General features: G+C 35.6%; 2 protein-coding genes across 3 annotated transcripts; one reads left to right on the top strand and one right to left on the bottom strand.

Moving 5' to 3' along the window:
• LOC127629955 (ankyrin repeat and MYND domain-containing protein 2-like) lies at window positions 1-8,910 on the bottom strand. Of its 2 annotated transcripts, none has more exons than XM_052107293.1 (11): window positions 8,755-8,910; window positions 7,459-7,523; window positions 6,656-6,794; window positions 5,890-5,988; window positions 5,017-5,177; window positions 4,849-4,914; window positions 4,463-4,611; window positions 3,647-3,782; window positions 3,358-3,486; window positions 933-1,062; window positions 1-648 (listed from the first exon to the last, which is right to left on the bottom strand). In XM_052107293.1, exons 1-11 carry the CDS (start codon window positions 8,792-8,794, stop codon window positions 518-520), a joined length of 1,245 nt encoding a protein of 414 aa, XP_051963253.1. In that variant the 5' UTR covers window positions 8,795-8,910; the 3' UTR covers window positions 1-517. The 2 variants fall into 2 exon arrangements, with proteins under 2 accessions (XP_051963253.1, XP_051963252.1); XM_052107292.1 differs by lacking the exon at window positions 8,755-8,910 and adding an exon at window positions 7,940-8,088.
• LOC127629957 (tetraspanin-13-like) lies at window positions 8,858-14,526 on the top strand. Its single transcript, XM_052107295.1, has 6 exons — window positions 8,858-8,986; window positions 10,614-10,781; window positions 11,147-11,227; window positions 11,325-11,438; window positions 13,004-13,114; window positions 13,251-14,526. Exons 1-6 carry the CDS (start codon window positions 8,924-8,926, stop codon window positions 13,323-13,325), a joined length of 612 nt encoding a protein of 203 aa, XP_051963255.1. The 5' UTR covers window positions 8,858-8,923; the 3' UTR covers window positions 13,326-14,526.
• Window positions 14,527-15,352: the final 826 nt, after the last annotated feature.

Raw genomic sequence — 15,352 nt, 5'->3', positions numbered from 1 at the left:
AATAGACTTTATTCACTTTATGAAATATTACGGCATTTCAATATTTACGTTTTAGTAAAGTAACCACTACGTTCAGCATTATTATTATGACCGGATGATGCCAACAGACAGAAATTTAAGGCATAGTCGTCAATGTCTTTCAGCAATAAATTATAATATCTTTCTGAAAGTAAAACCCCATCATACATACAACTGTCAATAATAAATCAGTTATGATATTAGGATTTTCTAAAACATAAAATCAAATATTTTCAACAAACGTAAACAGATTACTTCAAATAAAAACAATATTTATATTTGTCTCCCGTTGACCCTTCATATTGTGGCAAAGCCTTCGGTGTATTCCCCCATTTTATGTGCTTCAGAATTGCATCTTCTGTGAGTACCATGAACAATGCTGTTGTTACCTCTGGGTAAGGTCACGGATTGGCTCTCTTTTGGTTTAAATGGATCTTTGATTATTATGATGATTAGTTGCTGGACTGAACCAGTGTCTATAGGGTACATTCTTAGTGACTCAGTCTGCAGATACAGGGACTGTGTCAGAGGTAAGATCCTCAGTTTGGTTATCTGAGGTGGCGTCACTCTGGCTGACTGAGAGCTCTTCCAAAGTGCCAGTCGTCTCCTCCAATGCTCGATTTTCCTCAGCTGTTGGTGAGAAAAAAGGTGTACTTTAATTGATGCATGAAGGCAAAGTCTAACCTCAATTAAAAATGTTCTGTGGCAGTACAATGGTACAATAATGGTTTCAGCTTGTAATACCATGCTAATCTGATATACAGTATGTCATGTTACTAAATGATTATCATATTCATATACTATGGTTTTTACATAGTATTCCAGAGAATTATATCCCTGAAAGCCATGGTAATACCATGATACTTATTTGTAAGTGTCATAATTAAAGTTTAGGGGAGATTAATTTAGGATACCTTTGGCTTGTTTTTGTAGTCGTGTGGCTGACTCAGCTTCATGCTTCTCTCTCTGTTCCTGTAATATTTTACAGACCTTCTTATGGGTGAACCAATGCAGCTTCTGACAAGCCTGGTCACAATAGATCACCTGAACAAATGCAAAGATGGCTTTTGAGTGATCTTTGAGAGTTAACTGATTAATGTCAAGCCTGATTTAACCTCCTGAGACCAGAGCATGACTGCAGTGTGTATGTTCACTAGTAACCCCCAATAAAAATTATATATATATATATATATATTATATTACACACACAAATAGTTTTCCTAAAAATCTGTGAGCTTACAGTGCATCTGGGAAGTATTCACAGTGCTTCAGAGTTGTCCCGTAGCCACTCCTTTGTTATCTTGGCTGTGTGCTTAGGGTCATTGTCCCGTTGGCGGATGAACTTTTACACCAGTCTGAGGTCCAGAGTGCTCTGGAGCAGGTTTTCATCAAGGATGTCTCTGTACATTGCTGCATTCATCTTTCCCTCGATCCTGACTAGTCTCCCAGTTCCTGCCGCTGAAAAACATCCCCACAGCATGATGCTGCCACCACCATGCTTCACTTTAGGGATGGTATTGGCGAGGTGATGAGCGGTGACTGGTTTCCTCCAGACATGACACTTGCCATTCAGGCCAAAGAGTTCAATCTTTGTTTCATCAGACCAGAGAATTTTGTTTCTCATGGTCTGAGAGTCCTTCAGGTGCCTTTTGGCAAACTCCAGGCAGGCTGTCATGTTCCTTTTACTGAGGAGTAGCTTCCATCTGGCCACTCTACCATACAGGCCTGATTGGTGGAGTGGTGCAGAGATGGTTGTTCTTCTGGAAGGTTCTCCTCTCACCACAGATAAATGCTGGAGCTCTGTCAGAGTAAGACCATCGGGTTCTTTTTCACCTCCCTGACTAAGGCCCTTCTCCCCCGATCGCTCAGTTTGGCCAGGCAGCCAGCTCTAGGAAGAGTCCTGGTGGTTCCAAACTTCTTCCATTTACAGATGATGGAGACCACTGTGCTCATTGGGACCTTCAATGCAGCAGAACTGTTTCTTTACCCTTCCCCAGATCTGTGCCTCGATACAATCCTGTCTTGGAGGTCTACAAACAATTCCTTGGACTTCATGGCTTGGTTTGTGCTCTGATATGCACTGTTAACTGTAGGACCTTATATAGACAGGTGTGTGCCTTTCCAAATCATGTCCAATCAACTGAATTTACCACAGGTGGACTCCAATCAAGTTGTAGAAACATCTCAAGGATGATCAGTGGAAACAGGATGCACCTGAGCTCAATTTTGAGTGTCATGGCAAAGGCTGTGAATACTTGTAAATTATTTGTTATATATTTGCAAAGATTTCAAACAAACTTCTTTCACATTGTCATTATGGGGTATTGTTTGTAGAATTTTGAGGAAAATAATGAATTTAATCCATTTTGGAATAAGGCTGTAACGTAACAAAATTTAGAAAAATTGAAGCGCTGTGAATACTTTCCGGATGCACTGTATATGGGGACAGCATTTGACTTCTGTTACATTGTTTTTTTTCTGCTTTTGCAACAAAATCTCAATGTTCTCTCTTTGCACTGTAAAACAAACAAGTGATAGCCTGAGCTGAAGCATTTTACCAATCAGAAATTTGCATAATTAATTCTGATAAGTGAAATGTTAAAATAAAATGATACATTATAAATTCTGAATCTATGTACTGATTATCATTGTCCCATGCCTGTCAAACATGTTGAGTGATCCAAACATCATCTGCAGCCTGAAACTGAACTTTTGAACGGATGTTAGGAGTTAATGCACATTATTTTTATCATAATTCCATATAAAGTAATCTGAAAGCACCATTTTCAGCTTTTGGATGAACTCATTGATTCTCCATGTGATAATGCACAGCAAATAAAGGGTTTCTTAGGGAAAAATAGTGCTATAGTCCACTATATTGGACAGTGTTCTACAGAGTGCCGTTTCTCAACATATCGCTCAAATTTATAAAACTGGTATATCAGATGAAACTAGAGCCTCTTATCTTTTCACTCAAATAGGTTTCAATGTAAAAACGTAATGAGGTTTCTTACCAGGTGTAGTTTTGTTGGCGTTTCTCCTAAAGACGAACTCTGCCGAAATTGCCACCATGTTCTTTTGTCACATGGCTCAGCAAGTTAAAAGTTTAACCCTTTACTGACAGTCAAGAGTGTCATGAACTGAGATCAGTCGGTTTAAATGAAATGAAATTATGCATAGCGTATAGTGAAGATAAAGCATAATGTCCACGTAGGAGAATGCAAGGTTGCAAGAAGTAAAAAAAAAAAAAAAAAAAAAAGGCATCTAAGACCTGGAAAAGGATTGATTTTGTAGTTTTTTATGTTCATTAATCAAGTGACAAAAACAAGTGATTTTTACCATTTTGCAGATGGAGCATCTCTTCTCTGCCCCTTTCTCACCACAGGAGGTACAGAAGTCTGCATCCATGAAACCCACCTGGCCCGTGATGGCCTGAGTGAGCACTGACAAAGCTGTGGGGTCGTTACCCTGTCAGAAAAGCATTGGTGAGACTTGATGAACTTCCATACATGGAACACAATTCTCTCTTTTTTTTTCTCAATACTCTCTAGTGAAAGTAGTCATAAATGTATTACACTCACAGCCTCTTCAATATGAGCACACAGGGGTCACTATAATGCTTACTCACAATCTCCACTGGAGCAATACTTCGGACCAGCTGCTGTAATAATGTGGCATCACAATATGGAAATTTCCGGATGCACTCCCGGATGAACTTCTCCTGGAACACTAGGAAGCCATCGCTGTCTCGCCCTTTCAGAAGGCTACAAAAGAAGTATGTTCAGAGAGAACTAAACTGATAATATTTGTAAAAGAGTTACAAATAAAATTAGGAGGGTTTGGATTTGTACATAAAATAATTAAGACAATAAGAATACAAGTAATAATCCCATGAAGTGACAGTCATAACTTAAATCGTAACTTCAAAGCAGACATACAGTACTTGCATTAAAACTAAGGTTGTTGCTGGAAGAGGTATTAGGGAGGCCAGCAGGGGGTGCTCACCCTGCGGTCTGTGTGGGTCCCAAGGCCCCAGTATAGTGACGGGGACACTTTACTGTAAAAAGGCACCGTCCTTCAGATGAGACGTTAAACCGAGGTCCTGACTCACTGTTGTCATCAAAAATCCCAGGGCACTTCTCGAAAACAGTAGGGGTATAACCCCAGTGTCCTGTCCAAATTCCCCCCATTGGCCCTAATCAATCATGGCCTCCTAATAATCTCAATCCATGAATTGGCTCAATCAGTCCACTCTCTCCTCTCCACCAATAGCTGGTGTGTGGTGAACGTACTGGCGCACTATGGCTGCCGTTGAATCATCCAGGTGGACGCTGCCCACTGGTGGTGGTTGAGGAGAGTCCCCTTGTTCACTGTGTAAAGCGCTATATAAATGTAACGTTCATTCATTTTCACTTTAAGTATTACACAGTAAAGATATCTATACCTCTTGATTAGGCCATCAAGTTTATCCTGGCGATCTTTAAGGAAAGAGCCGCATTTCTGCATCACACAGCTGAGGTAGTGCATCTTCATGGCCAACACCTCATTCATATCCTGCTGCTTCACACACTTCTCACAGATTAGCTCCAGAACCTGAAAGATGTCCTAAAAACCTTACTCACTGCCTTATTAACTCAAGTCGCTTTCGTCCCATTTCAACTGAGCATAATCATGACATGTGCATTAATAGGACATTCAAATATCTTTGCCATTTTCCAGTATGTTTATTCGTCATTTAAACTCTTAAAATCTCTCTGGATTTGTTGTAATTAATCTCAATTTAGCTATGAAATTTACACAAGAGTATAAAAGAGTAAAAATGCAACTGACCTTGCGACACTTCTCAAGTGCCTCCATGTCCATCAGCAGAGGGTTTTCCTTCACCAACATCACTATCTTAAGCCCAAAAAAAAGAACAAGTCTTATTTAAAATGGTGTTTTATTTGTAGTGGATTTATCAGGGACATGTCACACAATTTTCAGTCTAAAAAATATTACCTTTACAGGGTTGAGATTGGTACTCATAATAATTTTGTGCAATGGTCCAGTGAGCTTGGTAGGGAGTTTTGGTTTCTTTTCCAGCCCCTGGGGTTTTGTGTAGTAGTCCAGCCTCACTCGGGAGAAGAAATTATTAATGACCGTCACACAGTCATGCTGCCCTGAAAAGAACCTGTGCTTAGCCTAATTTACTGTACACTTTAAAAAAATAAATAACTTGCTTTCCACTTTCACTCTCGGAATCTGCAAATACTTAAAGGGGTAATGATATGCCTTTTTTATTATTTTACAATGTTCCTTCAGGTTTACTTATAACATTAGTAAAGTCATGATTATTTTCCATCCAAATTCTGACCTTTGTTAGAAACCCTTGGTTTTGGTGCTGCTACTCCAAACAGTAAATGCCCAATGTTATGATTAGCTCTCTGCTCTTGACTGACCTGCTCTCTCTACTTGCCATTTCAATGATCACCACTACTGGGCAGACTACGGAAGTGATAAGATAAAGTAAGCGTTGATATGTTGTTTTTGAGGCAGTCAGATGCAAATGTCTACCACAGTGTGACATCAAAATATGAAGGAAGTAGAGAACAAGTCATTTTGGCAGCTTGGTTTAAACAAATGCTCTTTTTGCAGTGAGGAGAAAGCTTTGAGTTCTGAAACTTACAGTATGTTTTTATAGTAAGGACCTCTTACATATCAATAGATCAAGGAAAATTTGATTCCTCATGTCATGACCCCTTTAAGTAAAGATCCTAACCAGGAAAGATTTAAAAATAGACTTATTCTCTAGTTTGACCTTTATTGCAAAGCGCACACACACACACACACACACACACACACACTTCCCACAAGACAATAGTGTTTGCATACCAACAAAAGCCGCCATTTGTGCTGCTGTTCTGCCAACTGAGTTCACAGCATCAGTCTCAGCTCCAGCATCCAACATCATCCAGGTGATATCCGTCTTTCCTATATAATGAAATCATGTACAATTTTAAGTGGATCTGCTCCATTGCTTTGTTTGATGTAGTCAACATACGTCATAGAGGCTGTCTCGTTTCAGAAAAGGAAGTAGGCACATCGAATGCGGACACTCACAATTTGTCCATAAATATGATGTTCAAATGCAAGAAATTATAATTCCCAAGATGAAGTGCCTCAGTAGATGGGTGCAGAGTATATAATATGTATAATTATATTAATATAAAATTAAAATAAAGTATTAAACTAAAAGTACATCTGTCAAATCTATTTTTCTGTTCTCTTTACATCTTTATAACTCCTAAAATGTACCTCATGCATTCCCTTCTAAAAGGACTTTGTTTCCTTCTCACTCAAAGCACTCACGCTTGTTAAAAAGTGGCGTGCAGTCATATCATCCATATTACGTTCCGTTTCCATTTGTCCTACTAAGGCAGTCTCGATTAAACAAGATTTGTTTAAAGGAGGACGCTCGGTATACTGGAGCCTTCAAAGGACCTACCTAACATGCAGCCTTCGATATGAGACACAGCCATAGTATTAAAATAAACATTTTCTATATCTTGAGAACCCATTTTAATCTTCTTGAAATTTAGCCTTACAAGGTCACCCAAAAAGCCATTTAATATAGCTGAAATATGTGTTTTTTTCTGACCTGAGAGCCCTGCAAACATGAGTGCGGTGTAGCCGTGTTCATGCTCATTACAGTTGACATCTGCTCCATGCTGCAGTAACAGTTTACACATATCTGCCTTTCCCTTGTATGCAGCATGCATGAGGGGGGTCATGCCAAACTGAAAAAGAAACGTGAAAAATCAAAACAACTGTTAATCATTGACTATTTTTTCAAAAATATTTACATATATTGATATATTAACATATTATTGCTGATCTGGGGAAACAGGAAGGCCCTGATTACATTTCCAAAAGCATGAACCTATTCTTAATATAATGAGTATACTTGTTGCTTGCGATGCTGAGTTTTGAATTTGAGCCATTGTGAAAAAGGACTGAATAATTCAATCTAAGTGAAAATCTGTCTGTCCCCTTTAAAGTTAGATAGACAGGAGGATCTTGTTGTTTGTTTGAAGTGGGGAGCTCAGCAAAAACTACACTGAGTTTTCAACTGCTCACACAAGTGTAAGGCGCAAATGTTTCCATATATTTTTGGTTTATTTGTTTTAAACCTAACAGGAAGATGAAACAAAAGGAGGCCATTCAATACAATTTCAGGCAGCTGCTTTGAAAGCCTCCAAGTATCTCTAACATTTGGACAGGTCCCTGGAGGAGCCTTTATTTAACTAAAAACCTCTTAACTGTGTATTGTTTTACCCTGAAAACCCCCTTTTTCCCAAAAATGGACCACCACTAACAGTGCAATTTAGCTCAGGGAAAGAACACATTCATGTGCAAAACAAAGAACCAAAAAGACAATTTATAAGCACTACATTTCCTAACCTCATCCAGACAGTTGACCCTGACATCTTTAGATCCAAGCAACCTGGAGGCTTCTTGCACATTTCCTGTAAATATTTAACAATAAAAGTGGTCAGACACTGCAGCAAACCTAATCCAAATTATACATCAAAAGCATTATTATTGCAATATTCAATGCAAAATGATATCCATCAATATCGTCATATAAAACATGTGTTTTCATCATTAGGTAATAAAATACTAAGAAAGCTTGAATAAAGACAATTTGACAGAAACAGATGGGTTGTTATCCCATAATCTTAATTTAAAATACAAAGTTTATCAAGACATATGATGACATTTAATCTGCAACAAATCAAGCAGTTATTTGAAAAAGAATGAGAAAGTGACATGAATACTTTTAATTAATAAATGAAAACATAAATGTGATGATTTTCAGAGATGTTCGTTGTGTTAATCTGTTAATCATGCAGTTAGCCTGATAGCATCATGCTATCATTACCTGCAGCAATAACTTGAAGCAGTTCTTTCTCAGTATTAGTCAGGTCTCCTTTCTTTGGTGCAGACATTATTATATATTTAAAGACGCTTTTGGTCTTTATAATTGATCAACAAAATGATTCTGATAGACGTAACAGCACTGCTCTGCAGTGTTTGATTCACAGTGAGTGACTTTAATTCTGACAGTGACGGGTAGTTCGGTGCAAGTGGACTGAACCAACTGTAACGTAGGGGGGATCTGTTTATGCATGTACTTTTATACAATTTGATATAATTGTTTTTTTTAAATATGATATAATAGATCATGGTATTAGCTTTTTAAATAGTATTTCTTTTGTGTATTGTATAATGTTGCTGTTATAGAAGGTAATTATGCACACATTCAGCGACGCGTGCGTAACCCATCTGTTTGTAGGTGTTTCAGTCCCGTGGAGCACAGAAACGTCATTCCGAAATTTAATTTTTCAAAATAAGAGATACTTTGGCGTAAGCGTGTTTCTTACATGTACTTCTCCTTAGTACACAATCTGGTCATCAAAATCAAACTGTTTGGAGATATAAGTGTACAATAATCACGACCAGCACCACGAGATAGCAAATACCAACACGTAAATGTGACACGTAAATTAATTCCTGGAAAATAATTATAACAACAACAAAAATAGTAACAATAGTTAATTAATTATTTAAAAAATATTATGAATTTATCAAGGATGAATTACATACAAAAAAACTATACCCTACTTGACAAATTAATATATTGTGTATATCAAGATTTCTATGTGAGAGGCAAAATGAGCTCATAGTTTGATTTACCTTGTGTTTGAAGTGCAGTGAAGCTTTCGCTTATTTGCATACAGATAAAGAATGGACCAATAGCCTGTCGATTTGAAGAGTCATACTTAACTAAATCCTGGACAACTTCTTCCTTATCTTAGAGCAGTCTTACCTGAATACACCTGCGGAGTGTACAAGACATTTCAATATGGCGTGTGGTGGGTTTTTTTGTTCCAGAAATGCCCTCTGTTTGCTCAACCTTATTTATGTGGTAAGTCTTGAACATTATTGATGTATAAGTGTATTTATAAGGCAGTTTACACAAATTCTTGTTTTCACTCATGAATACTTCAAGTCATGAATACTTTTTCATATTTGCTTTCAGATTCAAAGAAGTATTCAATATAAGGACTTTAAATTAAATTAATTATGAGTAACTGTTAGCATTCAGGTAACACTCTACAATACAGTTCTATTAATTAACTGTATTAATATTAGTTAAAGCGTTAGATATCATGAACAAACAATGAATAATGATTATACATTTTGGTGGTAACACTTTACAATAAAGTTCCATTCGTTAACATTATTTAATACATTAGGTATCATGAACTAACAATGAACAATGTTTTGTTTTTCAACATTTATTAATCATTGCTAGTTTATGTTATAGTGCATAAGCTAATGTTAACATATATTACTTCTGATAAAAAAAAAAAAGTATTACTATATGTTAAAATTAACATTAACCCAGATTAATAAATGCTGTTAAATTATTGTTCACTGTAGTTCATGTTAACTAATGTTGTTAACTAATGTAAACAAACGGAACCTTATTGTAAAGTGTTACCATTTTGGTTAATGTTATTTTATAAATATACTATTGTTCATTGTAATTTCATGTTATTTCTTAATGTATTAACTAATGTTAACTGATACTCTCAATGCACACATTGTTTTCACTCCAATTTTCTCCCCTATTTGGAATGCCCAATTCCCAATGCGCTCTGAGCGTAGTGAGTTGCCTCAATCCGGGTGTCGGAGGACAAATCTCAGTTGCCTCCACATCTGAGACTGTCAATATGCGCATTTTATCACGTGACTTGTTGAGCGTGTTACCGCGGAGACATAGTGCGTGTGGAGGCTTCAAGCTATTCTTTGTGGCAAGCTATTCTTCGCCCCAGCGAGAACGAACCACATTGTAGTGACCATGAGAAGGTTGCCCCATGTGACTACACTCCCTAGCAACCAGGCTAATTTGGTTGCTTAGGAAACCTGGCTGGAGTCACTCAGCACACCCTGGATTCGAAATCGCGACTCCAGTCAGTGTCAATACTCGCTAAGCAACCTCCCCTGTGGAAACAATATATTAGTAAATGCAGAAATGAATGGTAACAATTTCAAATAAGGTTGTATTCGTTAATATTAGTTTACTACATTACTTAACATGAAATAACAATGACCAATACTTTTAAAGCACATTTTAATCTTGGTTAATGTTAAATTCAACATACAGGTCCACTAATACTTTTGTATTATTATTAAAAGTTGTATACATTAACATTAGTTAATGCATTATTAATTAGCGTTAACAATGAACAATTGTATTTTCATAAATTAACGTTAACCAAGCTTAAATGCTGAAATAAAATGTTGTTCATTGTTAGTTCATACTTAATGCAATTACTAATGTTAACAGGTAGAACCTAATGTTAAGTGTTATCAAATTTGCATTCATCAAGATTACAGTAATAAATGCTATTTAAGGATTGTTCATTGTTAGTTCATGTTGACTATTGCGATAACTCGTGTAAAGTGCTACCAGTATTGATTCAACTGCCAATCTCCCTCTTGCTGATAGAAAGTGAATCAATTAATCTCTTATTTCTTGTTCTCAGATGGTAAGTCTTCTCATGATTGGCGTAGCAGCATGGGGCAAATGGTTTGGACTGGTCTCCAGTTTCAGAGTGATGGCTGCTGTCATTGCAGTTGGACTCTTTCTCTTTGCTGTGGCGATTGTGGGCTTGTATGGAGCTCTTAAGCATCACCAAGTCCTTTTGTTCTTTGTATCCTTCGGAGTGACCATGAATACAAGAACCCCTCTTCTTAATAATAATTTAAGTGTGTTTTTGTAAATAAGATTTAATCTGCAAGTTGAACACTGAGCAACTCAGTAGCTGCTTTGTCAGCACACTCATGGATCATTTGTTTCTTCTTGACATAAACTAACTATAAGAATCAATCATGCTTGAAATACTTGGCTATACATTTTTTAGTCTCAGTGTATATTAGTATGTTCTGGAAACTGGTCCAAAACCTACTAATTTTTCAGACTCGCACATTGATTGCATGTGCAATTTAAGATTTCTATAATCAACAAATGTTTTATTTGATCCAAATGATACAAAATACAGCCTTAACTGGTGTTTAGTACATGCTCATTCTTTTCATGGTATTCATAGTGCAGTTTTCAGTATCATGTGCCTGCTTGGCGATTAGTAAAGAACAACAGGTAATTACAATGTTTTTATTACTTTGACATGTGATACCAGTTTCCTCATTCCTCAAGCAAGGTGGTTTTAAATTACATTTCAAATGCTTTGATATAGAACCTTCTTCTGGAGATTGGATGGAATAAGTCTGAATCAATGCAGAAGGATTTGGAAAGAACGTTGGATTGTTGTGACTTCAATGAAGTTAACTACAATGGAACATGTGAAGCAGTAAGAACTTCTCTTTATCCTGCCTAGTCTAATCACAAGGTTCATGTAATGTGATATCTTCTGGTACTGGTAAAATATTGACATTTTAATATGTTGTTTCTAAGCTTGAAAACAAAAATCAACATGCTTCTAAAATGAAAGTTGATAGACCATTCGCACCTTTTAAACAAATAGTCCTATGGAGAATACCTGGAATGTGAAGTCATGCAGTGTATTCTGTGAGCTTTGGTAATATCAAGAACTACGTCTTACCCATATTCACCCAAGGCCAAGATTAAAGGTTAATGTTTTATAAATCTTCTAGTGGTACACAGTAAAAAGAGGTAATCTGCAATTGTTAAACCTTAAAATTAGTTCTGTTGGTGTAACCTAATGTTTTCAAGTTGATGCATTGATGTTAAATAATATTTTTGATTTGAAATAAAACCAGTTAATTTAGATGGTACCACATGAAGCACAATTTTTAGGTTAACATTTAACATATTTAACAAAAATATGCTTAATGTGGTAACATCTAAACTAACTGGTTTTATTCAAGTAAAAAATATTACCATTAATGCATCAACTTGAATACAATAGGCTATGCCAACAAACATTATTTTAAGGGTTAGATCAGGTAGAAATAGATTCTTAAAGGGATAGTTCGCCTAAAATGAAAATTCTCTCATTATTTAATCACCCTCATGCCATCCCAGATCGGTATGACTTTCTTTCTTCTGCAGAACACAAACGAAGATTTTTATAAGAATATCTCAGCTCTATAGGTCTATCCAATGCAAGTAAATGGTGACCAACATTTTGAAGGTCCAAAAAGCAAATAAAAGCAGCGTAAAAGTAATCCATAAGACTCAAGTGGTAAATCCATATCTTTCTGAAGCGATGTGATAAATTTGGGTGAGAAACAGATAAATATTGAAGTCCTTTTTAAATATCAATCCCCGCTTTCACTTTCACATTATTCCTCTTTTGTTTTTGGCAAATCGCATTCTTGCCAGGGAGGAGAATTTATATTAAAAAAGGACTTAAATATTGATGTGTTTCTCACCCAAACTTATCATATCACTTCTGAAGACATGGATTTAACCATAGGTGGATTAATTTTACGCTGCCTTTATATGCTTTTTGGAGCATCAAATGTCGGGTCACCATTCACTTGCATTGTATGGACCAACATAGCTGAAACTTTCTTTAAAAAATTGTTTGTGTTCAGCAGAAGAAAGAAAGTCATTCACATCTGGGATGGCATGAGGGGGAGTAAATGATGAGAGAATTACAATTTTTGTGTGAACTTTCCCTTTTAGGTGACAATTGAAGGTGACCACTTGTTTCACAGTTGTTGGGCATATTTCAAGTTTTTTTCAAATGTAAGTTTCTAAGGTTGTATTCACCCAAATGTGGACAAAAAAAACACTTCTAAAAGGATGGTTTTGGATGAATTTGACATGGAGATCATCTGTGTATGAAGTCTTAATATATGTATGTGATGAGCTTTGGTAAATATGTTGTTTTCACTGTGGTAGTAATGTTTGTTTTCTGTTTTCTTTCTGTCCTCTCTTTGACATCAGAACTGTTTCAATGGTCAAACTTGTAGACCATGTTCAGAGATAATCCAGGACTATGCTGATGACGCTCTGCATTTTACTGGAGGAATCAGCCTTTTTTTTTGTTTTACAGAGGTGAGTGATTTTACAGTGGTGTCCACTGTGCTAAAATGGGAAGTTTTCAAGTTTGAATGAAGCTTTGAACACATCCAAATGTGCTAATTATCATGACATACTAAATTAAAAGAGATTTGTATTTTTCCTGTTTCAGATTTTGGTTGTCTGGCTAGCATACAGGTACAGGAATCAGAAAGACCCTCGACAAAATCCAAGTGCTTTTGTTTAAAACACTGTGGTGTGGCACTTGTGTTCTTTTTTTTTAACTTATCATTTGTGCTGTGTTCTCTTAATAACCAGATTCATGATGTAATCCATTTCAAATTTTAGTTTGAAGATAGTAATGTGTTAACTGCATGTGATTACTGTAGCTGCTGGGTGCAATAACAAGTCCAATGTTACATTCATCTGTAAAATATTTGACATTGAAACAGCCATTATACTTTTGCTCCATGGTGGACTTCACAATAAATGTTTATTACCACTGAATAAGTAAGTAGGTTAGCTGGGCTCGAACTGTGATCCCAATTGACAACTCTTGCAAAGATAAAGAGTTGTTATGTAAACTATAAGAGATACAGTTTGACAGAAAAGACACTTTATATAAAGACTTTAAACTTGTAAATCAAACTACAGTATAATGGTCATTATGTTAAGTTCAATAAGCCAAATTGAAATGTAATGACATTGTTTGAACACTATAATAATAGACAATAAAACCAAAGCAGGTTTTTGAAGTGATAAAAATGTTTAGATGCTTCTTAATACAGTATTTTGAGATCTAGAGAGCATGTTCTTTTTGAATACTTATTTTTAAGTGTACAGAAAAATGTTAAGGCATGTTCAACTGACTATTGCCAAACTGAAGCTTACATACTGAAACTTTGCAAACTACACCCAACCCAATTCCAATAGTCGGTCGGACCAGGATATGAGCAGGGAGTGCTACATCATTTATTTGTATTCCACATAACCAATTGTGTGGCACTCCTTTGTTGTTCAACTGCACTGTAAAAAATGTCTGTAATGTTAATGGTATAAGACTGTAAAACTGCTACTGAAAAAAAAAACATTAATTGATTAACAAGTATTAACTGTAAAATATACAGTAATATATTTTAAGACAATGCAGTAGTAATATTGTAAAATTTGTATTATTTAGATGTAAAAAGTATGATTTTTCTGTATAATTAATGGTACAAATGTACATTATAACAGGAGAGTACAGTAAAGTATTGTTAAAATGACTAAACTGTAATCAGGTGTTCCCACAATTCCCTGTCATGACCCATCATATTTCATTATATTTGATGGGAATAGTTATGTTTCTTCTTATTTTTAAAATCAGTTATGTACATTGGGGTGTTCTGTGTTATATTTGATGTAATTTAGTTAATGTTTATTGCATTATTAAAATTTCACATGTGTAAACCTGATGTTGTTTAGTGTTTGTGTGAGTGGCACTACATGAGGCTCTACATGTTTATTGGCCATTGCTCTTGGAGGAGCCACTATTGATGAACTTCATGTCATCATGTGCCTTTCTGTAATTATACAGTGAGTAACAATACATTATAAAGTGAAAAGCAGAATTTAACAGTTTCAGAAGGTTAAAATCAAGTTGTTGAATCATGTTTTTACTGTAAATTTAATAGATTGTTTTATAATTTATTTTTTTACAGTGCGAGCGTGCGTGTTCATGTAAATTACAGCAGTTTTAAACAAAAATGTACAGATTGTTCTGTAAAGTTGTTTTCATTTTTACTGTATTTTTTACATAATTATTCTGGCAACCACAGCTGCCTGTTTTTTTTTTTTTTTTTTTTGTAAAAACAACAGGATTTATTTTACAGTGTGGTATACCAAATATATTTACTGAGGTTTTCTTAGTGCTGTCCTCTGCTGGCTACATACCAACAAAACGACTTCACCTGCTCATTTGCACACAATATGGGTTTGGATCACAATATATACCACCTGCCTGATTATTAGCTTGCAAAGAAGTCATTTTGCATTTTTTTTTTTTTTTTTCAATTAAAGCGTTTTGGGGTTTGTTTCTTCTTTTTTTTTTTTTACATTTTATCTGAGTCTAAAAAACATTTGATCTGATTTTACACACTATTATGCTGCAATACTTACCTCAAAACCTAGTTATTAAACTTTTTAGTATGTTATTCATGATATTTGTGAGCATGGAAAAACAGGGTTTTTGAAAACATTTTGAAAATTAAAAAGAAAGAAAGAAAGAAAATAAAA

The sequence above is a fragment of the Xyrauchen texanus genome, chromosome 36 (assembly GCF_025860055.1).
Source record: "Xyrauchen texanus isolate HMW12.3.18 chromosome 36, RBS_HiC_50CHRs, whole genome shotgun sequence".
NCBI classification, from domain to species: Eukaryota; Metazoa; Chordata; class Actinopteri; order Cypriniformes; family Catostomidae; genus Xyrauchen; species Xyrauchen texanus.
Note: the sequence above shows the minus strand (reverse complement) of the source record. Positions and strands in the feature narration are given on the sequence as shown.